At 42.3% G+C, this 9743-nt stretch overlaps 1 protein-coding gene across 1 annotated transcript in view; it reads left to right on the forward strand.

The window, feature by feature from the left end:
• AZIN1 (antizyme inhibitor 1) overlaps positions 1 to 5465 on the forward strand; it is a 21496-nt gene extending 16031 nt beyond the window's left edge. Inside the window, exons 6-11 of the mRNA XM_010177574.1 lie at positions 563 to 644; positions 1738 to 1812; positions 2932 to 3097; positions 3630 to 3748; positions 3932 to 4146; positions 4794 to 5465. Of these exons, the coding sequence (XP_010175876.1) occupies positions 563 to 644; positions 1738 to 1812; positions 2932 to 3097; positions 3630 to 3748; positions 3932 to 4146; positions 4794 to 4905 (769 nt within the window). The 3' untranslated portion in view covers positions 4906 to 5465. The remainder of the gene's footprint in view (positions 1 to 562; positions 645 to 1737; positions 1813 to 2931; positions 3098 to 3629; positions 3749 to 3931; positions 4147 to 4793) is intronic.
• Positions 5466 to 9743: the final 4278 nt, after the last annotated feature.

Below are 9743 nucleotides of genomic sequence, written 5' to 3' on the forward strand. Positions count from 1 at the left end.
CTTCTAATTACCTGCTCACCAGCCTGTTCAGTCTTGCTATAAAACTAGGACCTGGCCTGGAGTGAAGAGGCTTCAGAACAGGGTGGCAGTGGGACACACCTCTCCTAAATGTTGGAGAGAGTAGGGATTGTGCATGGTACAGCCCTATCTTTGAGAAGAAAACTGGATGGCCCAGCAGAAAGGGTACACAAAGAAGACAATACAAAGTAGGATAAGAGGGGAGACCCTACACAGGTACCATGTTAGCACTGGCACCCACTGAAGAAAAAAGTATAACCTCTTTGACAGTGAAGGCTGCAAAGTTCAGTAAATCTGTTATTTCTTAAAGCTTGTAGGACATGTTTAACATTAAGAGCAAGACAGGCCCCAAGTACAAATCCAAATGAATGCAAGGCAATAATCTTCTGAGCTTATTCTTTGCACAATTACTTATATTATCATGCAAGCTTGTCTTGAGCTGCTTGGGAATGAATTGCTTCCATTGTTGCTCTAGATGGTGAAACAGTTTGCTTGGCCTGCAGGCTGCATGGTTCAGTGACTAACTGTGGTTTATTTCTTTCAGATTTCACGTTTCAGGCTCTTGCAAGGAACTGCAAACGTACATTCATGCTCTATCTGATGCTCGGTGTGTGTTTGATATGGCTGTAAGTAGACATATACACATGTGCAATTGCTACAGTAGAGGATCCATTATATTCTAATCATACTAACAAGCCAACTACATTATTTACAAAATATATCAATGTAGGAAACAGAACTTTTAGTAGGGACTAAATACTCCATTGTGAGGTGTGTGGTACAGGTAAAACAAACTTTGTGATACTAATTGTGGACAAAGGTTAATGAATGCTGCCCCACTGATGGGCAGTAGCCTTGTATACTATTTTCAAATAAAAAATTAGTTTCCTACTTTTGGTAAAGGCTTATTGAAATTCACATCTCAGTCCTGCAAATGCACAGTTGACATGTTTAAGTTACATTAAAATATTTAAGCATTTGTATGCTGGCGTTTATCATGGTATAACCACTGATTTTGTGCACGTGATTTCTGAGATAATAACTAAGCATCATAAGAAATAAAGGTGTCATATTGGGGGAGATATCCAAATTTGGATGAAGACAAATGGATTTATTGGATGCTTCAGATGACTCACGTGAGTCTTATATGTTCTGTGTGTATTTCTCATATTGCAGAATTAAAAAATCCCTTCTCTGTACATCTGCCTTCCTATAAATGAGAAGCTTGTAAACTAAATAGAGAAGGCTGCAAATGTTTTTACTCTTATTCCTGCAGTTAGTGCATTAGCTGTGACTGATAAGACACGGGGCAACAGAACTGAAGTTCTCACTTTTGTGCAAATTCATTGTAGCAGTCTTGTCACATAAGCACTATCCAAAAAAGATTTGCACTATATATATTTGTAAATTCCTAAGACTTTGGCAAAATGCACCACCCTGTTCAGCAAATTTTGTCTAAATATAACAAATGCCACAAGATGGGAGTTGGGATTGCTGTGGGACTTCTACTTGAGCCTCTATTGACATCCCAGTGCTATTGCTGCTAGGTTTAATGGAGCTATACTAACTTTTATGGTGCCATTACTGCCTCACTAGACATACTCTGCTAAATATGCTCAAAAGTGTAAGTACATAGAAAACACCCACAGTAAGGAGCAACAAAAAATATTTTTACAGTTACAGTTGTCCATGTGCTTACATTCTGCCTGTGCATTTTAGGAAGAATTTGGCTTTAAGATGAACATGTTGGATATTGGTGGGGGCTTCACAGGTTCAGAGCTTCAGCTGGAAGAGGTAAATGTATTGGAAGTTGAAACTCTAATTTTGATATAGGAGGTTGAAATGTTTAACCTTTAAACTGCAACTAACATTGATAGCTGAAACCTATTCTAAATTCCACGTTAAACTGTAATTCATAAGATGCAAGTAAATAGTTTTATATTCTTTCCCATGGGTAGTATAATCAGTCCTTGGAGAGAGGTGATCACTATTTCTTTTTAATCCTGTTCATATTGGGTGAATGCTGACTTAAGCATGTCACAGATTAAATTACTATCCTAAGCCATTTTCACAGTAGTAATTCAATTTTTTTGGCAGTTGGCCGTTGTTGTCCAGCTGGTTACTCTGCATGGTTTGGGCCAGGATTGCTTAGCATGCTTTGGATCATAAAACCATATTGCTACTGTATGAAAGTTTCTGGTACTCTGCTTTAGAACTGAAGACTAAAGGTCTTGCTTTTATCTTTTATCATGGGCGAAAACTGAAACACCAGAAGTTCCATACAAACCCAAGGAAAAACTTCTTCACAGTGAGGGGACAGGCTGCCCAGAGAGGTTGTGGAGTCTCCATCTCTGGAGATGTTCAAAACCCGCCTGGACTCTTTCCTATGGAACCTGCTTTGGCAGGGGGGTTGGACTAGATGATCTCTTGAGGTCCCCTCCAACCCCTGCCATTCTTTGGTTAACCTTTGATTTGGCCTAAATGGGATCATCAGGGCTTTTCTTTTAGTTCTAACTCTTCTGTTACTTGTCCAAAATACTTATTAATCTTCAGATGTTTGGCTTAAGATTTGAGCATCAGTATTAAATAATTCAGTATCTGTTGTGCTGGACAAACTTTGAAATTACTTGTGCAGTCTTGAGTGTACCACAACTTGAACTGCAGTTTGGGGGAGGGACTGTATAGTACTTGGATTCATGGTACTCAATGTTCAGGGTTTAGCAGAGTGACCTATTTTCTTAGGCACTTCTGTGAATTTTGGACCTTTGGTAAGGGCCCTTGTCAGAGACTAGATGAACAGAGTCAGCTTTTGGTATGCTTACTAGAACTGTTGCTAACTGAAAGTGTGTGTGGGTACCTGATATATACACAAGCTGAGTTTCATTGGTCTTTCCTGTGACTTCAATTTCCTAGGTTAATCATGTCATCAGGCCATTGCTGGATGTCTACTTTCCTAAGGAATCGGGTGTTAATGTGATTGCAGAGCCTGGATGTTACTATGTTTCATCTGCATTTACACTAGCAGTTAACATCATTGCAAAGAAGACTGTTGAGTATGACAAACTTCTTCCTTCTGGAGGTAAGGCTCGCATTTGTCTTTTACCTGTTACGAATCAGGACGGATAACTGCCCACGTCTAGTCAGGGCTTTCTAGTTTGTCTCAGCATGTATTTAATCCATTCCCTTGTGCTTGCGTTGTAACCTGCCTTTTGGGTTCTGAACACGTTACCTGTGTACCTCACTTTCTTTGTTAAATTTATGTGGCACTTGTTTCCTTACTAGGTTTGATTTCTCAGTGGTTAAGCCTCTATTGGGTGTTTTTACAGAGGTGTATTAGAAGAACATCACAAAAACATATCTGCTAAAGTAGAAATTGGATTTATATTCTTAACAGTTATTATTAGTGAAAGTATTAATTTTATTAAGCCTCACACTTAATGTTACAATTCAATTTATAATCTGGTCTCATACAGATTATTCTGCTCGTAATTCTCCTATTCCAGTATATATGGAACCCCCTTGTCAGGAGAAAGCAGTTGACTTAAGTTAGATTGCGAAAGGACTACTCATGACAAAAAATACATGCAAGACAACTTCTTTTTTACTTCCAGTGGAGCAAACCAGGAATGATGATGAACCAGTATTTACATATTACATAAATGACGGTGTTTATGGTTCTTTTGCAAGTAAATTGTCTGAGAAACTGAATACTATCCCAGAGGTTCACAAGGTGAGTCATTCTATATTCTTCAGATATAGTAGTTGTTATTATTATTCTTATGTTTTTTAATATATATTTAAGACTTCATAGGTATATAATTAAATATTACTTATAAAATTATCCTTATGTATATTTGAAAAATTTCTTATTTAATAAACAAAAGCCTGAATTAATTGAATCATTTCCATATAGAAATACAAGGAAGATGAGCCTCTGTTTGCAAGCAGCCTTTGGGGTCCATCCTGTGATGAGCTTGATCAAATTGTGGAAAACTGTCTTCTTCCCGAGTTGAGCGTTGGAGATTGGCTGATCTTTGATAACATGGGTTCTGGTACCTTGGGTGAACAGTCTACCTTTAACGACTATCAGAGGCCACTGATTTACTACATGATGTCTTTCAGTGACTGGTAAGAAAATTATTTTGATAGTGGCAAGATTGTTTTCACTTCCTTCAAGAGTGTACGCTTACAGCCAAATATAAATTCCATTCTCTTTGATGGCAAATACAGGAAGATGCAACTGAGCACAAGAGTGTGCCTTTTGGTGGGGTTTTGGTTGTTTTTTGGGTTTTTTTACTGTTCTGTTTAACTTTTGCTAAGACTAAACTGAGAGCTGTGATAAAACACCTACTTTGCTTTTAGGGTTAACAAAGGAAAGCAAAATGCCCAGTGTGGACTGAGTTTAGTGGTAGTTGTTGCTGAGTAATAGCCTTTTACTGCTCAACATCAGCTATTGAGCTTTCCTAATACTAGTAGTTGCAACTTGAATACAACATTAGCACTACTGTAGGCAGGAAGGGCAGTAACAGTGTTGTGGTGATGATGAGAGCTGGGTGACCTGTTCCAGTACAGAGGTAGCCAGAGCTCCACTGGTGGGGAGTCTGCTGTCTTTCTGTGTCTGCCAAGCACTTGCACAGCTGATTCTCCCTTCTGCTGAGACTGGGGCCAACCTATCCAGGGGCAGCAAACCTCAAATGCTACATTCAAGGCTGGTTTCTGATGTGAAATAGTACGTGAAAACACATTATTGCAACTCTCATCCTTTTCTGCTGCAGGGATGAGATGCAAGATGCTGGAATTGCTTCAGACACATTGATGAAGAACTTCTTCTTTGTGCCTTCTTGCATTCAGCTGAGCCCAGAAGACCGCTTTTCCACTGCAGCTTAAACAGGCTTTAACGCTTCATTTAGACCTGCAGTTGCAAGTCTGTAGTTTGTCTGGTCAACATTCCAGTGTGGAAGAAATGGAACAATCTCGAATTCAATTCATTCTCTTCAAAACTTGAAAATGTAGTAATAGCTAATGGGGACCAGGCAACACAAGCTACAGCTACAATTCACGGGGGGGTGGGAGGGTTAGATAATGGTGTCCAAATTTAAAATCAAGTTCATTCAACCCCTGAGCGTTTAAATATGCAACAAAATGGATGACTTAGTGGAGATGGAAACCCATCACTTGGGTTCTTCACAGTTTACATACAAGTACACAGTTTTTATACTAAGGATTCCTGTTAGAAAAGTCTTGTAAAGTTATTGTCTTTCGCCCGGATATATCAAATGTCAGTGGGAAACCAGTGTGACTTCATTAGATGTTTAGTGTATTTAGAATGTGTAAATTTGTGCTTTGAACTGTAGTTTAATAAATGTAAAATTGCATCATAGTATTTGTTGTATTTGACCCTTGATGTATCCCTTGTATGATTGCAATAAAACTTTGTGTAGATTTTACTGTTTTTCAGGCTACCTTTGGGAGGGGCTAGACAGAAGAGGTAGCTATAAAATAGATGTATACATTATTGTTTTGAGAAGCCTTCTTTTTCCTAGCCCATTATTTCAGCTTTGTATTAAACCATAAATAATTTCAGCCTGATAAACCTGTATGAACTGAAAGTCATATAAGTTCCTGGAAGGCTAAAAGGCAATTTTTGTTTTTAGAGTATGACCTTATTTTCAGTTCTTAACACCAAACAGCAAACCTGTAATAGATATAGAAGTACCTGGAGAGAGGTAGTCTCTTAGCTAGTGTGCATGTAGTGCTGTGCCACCAAGGCAGCATGGCTTAGTCCAGCTCTGCAAGTTGTAGCAGAACCTTTATCTCCCGGTTTTGTTGTTTGTTTTTTAGTGGTGTTTGTTGAAGAGTCTCTAGCTTTTGACTTCAGTAGTTCTGTGTAGTGCCGACCCCTAAGAGAAGGGCTACGTGAGTCTTCAGAAATGTCAGTGCTCTCTTGTGGCTTTTATTTAGATACACCCCCAAAGTACAGGTAAAGCACACTACTGGGAGTGCAGCGAGGAACTGAACCATTGAAACTGTTCCGTGCATTTCTTTATGATGTTACTGGAGCCTCTTCATTTCTTCAAGGCTCTCTTCTTGCTTTCTCATTTTAACTTCCCCTGCTTGAAAACTGAGGGCAGGAGGAGAAGGGGTGTCAGGGTTTTCAAATGGTGTATTAAGTTCTGGATCCTGTGGTCAAAGGGGACTTTCTTAACCCTTTAGTTTGAGGTGAAAGTGGTTGCAAGTGTTGTTTTACGCGAGTGCCAGCTGGTAGGAAATCTTAACTTCTGGTTCTTTAAAGCAAAGATTTAATGAAACTCGATGAACTTTTACTTGAAAGTTTAAAAAAAAAATAAAAATAAAAATCTCAATTTGGACTCAACTTATCAGAACAGTTTTACAGGCCAGCTAAAAGGTACAAAATGGCTTATGTTTTGAAGATACAGTCTAAGAAATATTTATTACTGGAATTAAATGTGGAAGTAGGAAAGGGAGTAAATAATGGTAACATGAAGTTACTAGCCATCCCCCTGTTTCAAGCAGTGATATGCATTTCAGTCTACCAGTTGTGAGGTCTTTAGACAAAACAGACTGCTGCATGGTTTTTGACTAAAAATACAATTGCCTAAGATAATTTAATGGGATTCTGTTCCGCAGTCTTTAAGGGGAGCTGTTTTATGTTAACTTAGAGATCAGTTGAAAAAAATTCCTCTGTAAATGATACAGTGGTCAGAGCAGAAATATTCATTGTACTTTAAGAGAGTTTGCCATTAAAAACAACCTGGAGTTTGAACACAGTATCTATTTCAGTTTGATTTGGTAAGTGTTACTGTTTATATTGTAATTGTAATTCCGAATTTTACTGAAAATGTAAAAGCTGGCTGGCTTCTCTCTAGGACTTGGAACTAAGGTAGCTCTGTCACGCTCGACACGTCTGCAACTCCTCTTGTTGAGTGAAGCCACTGCTCTTGCAGCCCTCTGGTAGGGCTAGCTGCAGCAGCTGGGATGTCTTTGGTACTGATCTGTGTTTCAGTGTATAAGGTAATTCCTCCTCGTGCATGCCAAACAGCTCCCACCTGCTTCCTGATGCAGCCCTGATCTACTTCCCTGATGCAGCCCTTCAGCCTGCATACCATTTCCCAAGGAAGATCCAGGGATGCAACCTGAGACAACACTGTGTTACTAGTGGTGTCAGTTACTCCTCAGGAAGAAAAGGATTCTACCTTTCCTTGTGTGTCTAAGCAGCTGCGCAACTGGCTTATACTGTTTCTAAATAAAAGCGGCTGCCCTGGATCCACCATTGGCTGTGTTGCCACTTCATATATACTCTTAATTTCTGCTTTTGGAGGAGCAGTGGAGCGGTCTGTTAGTGTGTTGCATGGTAAGCTGTATACAGCTTTTAAAAAAACAACCCCCCAAAACCCCCAACCAACCAAAAAACATCCCTGAAACTAAACAGAAGCAGATGTGTGCAGTGAAAAATCATGTTTGTAGTTCTACTTGCCTCTTGGAGGGGGAAGGAAGTCCCTGATCGCTGGGGAAGTGCCATGCTCTAGTCTAGCTTGGTCTGGCTGATCAGCCTGCCTCTGCTTTGACTGCCACCAAGACCATGGGGGACTGACCATGCCTTTGGTCTCTTCTGGCTGGAGAAGTAGAGTGGTGGTGCTCTCAGGGCTGTGCCAAGGCCTTGGGCAGCAGCTGAAAAGCAAGCACAGCCCTGTGGAGAAGCCTCAGCTGCAGCGAGGTCCCAGTGCGGTGGTGCTGCGGGGCAGGCCTGGGCCAGGGCTGTGCCACCTGCACACCGAATGCTGCAAGGAGCTGGGAGGAGGACTGGGGTACGTACCAGAGGTGGCTCGTCTTTGCTGGTCTGACCGTCACTGAAGGGGAAAGTATTTGTCTGACACAGTCTGGTTCATGCACTGCAGGAAGTGATGGAAGCGCTGTGCTGACTCTGGGCTGCTTGTGCATTCTCTGAACTCTGTATTTCCTCCCTTTACTAAAGATTTACAAGTAAGTAGTGGCATGTAATTCACTATCAGAATTTACTACTATGTATTGCTTTAATATGTGATGAGAGTCGTGTGCTTCGAGTACTTTCCCTGAGGGTTAGGGAAGAGCATGGTCTGTTACCGCCAGCAGCCTGAGCCCAGCTGGCACCGCTTCCCACTGCTGAGGGGAAGCGGGTTGGGTTGCAGTGCTGGTGCAGAGGGAGGCAGGTGAAGGTCTTTTTAATCCAGGACTGTGGGGCTATTCCCCGAGAGCCTGACAAACAGGGGAACCTGTCTGCTCTGCAGGCCTGGGAGATGGTGGGAGCAGCAACAACGTGAGAGCATTGTGGACCCCCTTTATTACAATCCCTATACTTGGAATAACAAGCTTTCCTCTCACTTCATGTTTTAATCTCTTTACAGCTGTCTTTAATCTCAATTAGGTGCATTAATAGTATTACTCTGTCAGCTACATAGGACAAAGCTAATTGTGTTTGTCAGCCTGAGTCAGAAAAGAGAAGCTTTCTCTTTTGGGAGGTGGCAGCAGGAGCTGGTTCCCTCTGCCTTCAGTCCCACCAGCTGCTTATCATCACTGCACTGAGAGTGAGCAGCCTCCGGTTACAGGTAGGTCTTTCTCCAAAGACTGTACATCGCTGTTCCTGTAAGATCTGGTGACTATAATGCTTTATTGTTAATGTCCTCTGACTGAAATGCTGCAACAGGCAGTAGTGCAGACCACCACCTCTGTGAAATATGCATCGTCTCGCAGAACCACGGGATTGCCTAGACTGGAAATGACCTTTAAGATCATCGAGTCCAATCATTAACCCAACACTGACACATCCCCAACTAAACCATGTCCCTAAGCACTAAACCCCTCCAGGGATGGGGACTCCACCACTGCCCTGGGCAACCCATTCCAATGCCTGAGAACCCTTTCAGTAGAAAAATTCTTCCTAATATCCAATCTAAACTTCCCTGGTGCAACTTGAGACCATGTCCTCTTGTCCTATCACTTGTTACTTGGTTGAACAGACCAACCCCCACTTCTCTACACCCTCCTCTTGGGTAGTCTAGAGAGCCATAAGGTGTCCCCCTATCATGTAATGACGTGTCTCCTACTCTGCTGCTTCAATGTAAGACACGTACTTGGTATTGGACAAAAATGGTTGGGAAAACTATTTCAGGCCCAAGAATTTACAATGCGTGTACCAGTCAGTTTAAAATCCTGATTGTATGTTTTACTCAACTACACTGTCTCTGAACACAACCCTTATTCATGCCACTAAGAAAGTCACTCGGACATATGTGTCACATCTTTATGAGACTTCTCACACGGAAATACCTGCTGTTAAGGTGGTGACAGCGGAGGGGAGCTGATGCTTGGGGTCCGGCAGCAGCAATACAGGGGGACCGGAGTCGAGCAGCAGTTGCTGTGGCCAGTTGGGTGACGGCAGAGACGGCAAAGGGGCGCTCTGGGCAGCAGCGGTTTGTGTTCGGCAGAGGCGATGGACTCCAGCGCTGCGCCCTGACACCCCCCGCCCCCTAAATTCCCTTTAAAACCCCCCAAACCTGACGACCACCGCTGTAGCTGTCGCTGCTCGGAGCAGCACCTGAGCCAGCGGCGTTGGGGCATCGGGGCCAAGCTGCTTCAGCCTGCACCCCGTTCTCCGGCCCGACGACGGAGTTCTGGCAGCTGCGGGGGCTGCCGGGGCGTCCCGGCCGGCAGGGAGCTCCACCGGCCCG

Source organism: Antrostomus carolinensis, unplaced genomic scaffold, assembly GCF_000700745.2.
Source record: "Antrostomus carolinensis isolate BGI_N321 unplaced genomic scaffold, ASM70074v2 scaffold42281, whole genome shotgun sequence".
NCBI classification, from domain to species: domain Eukaryota; kingdom Metazoa; phylum Chordata; class Aves; order Caprimulgiformes; family Caprimulgidae; genus Antrostomus; species Antrostomus carolinensis.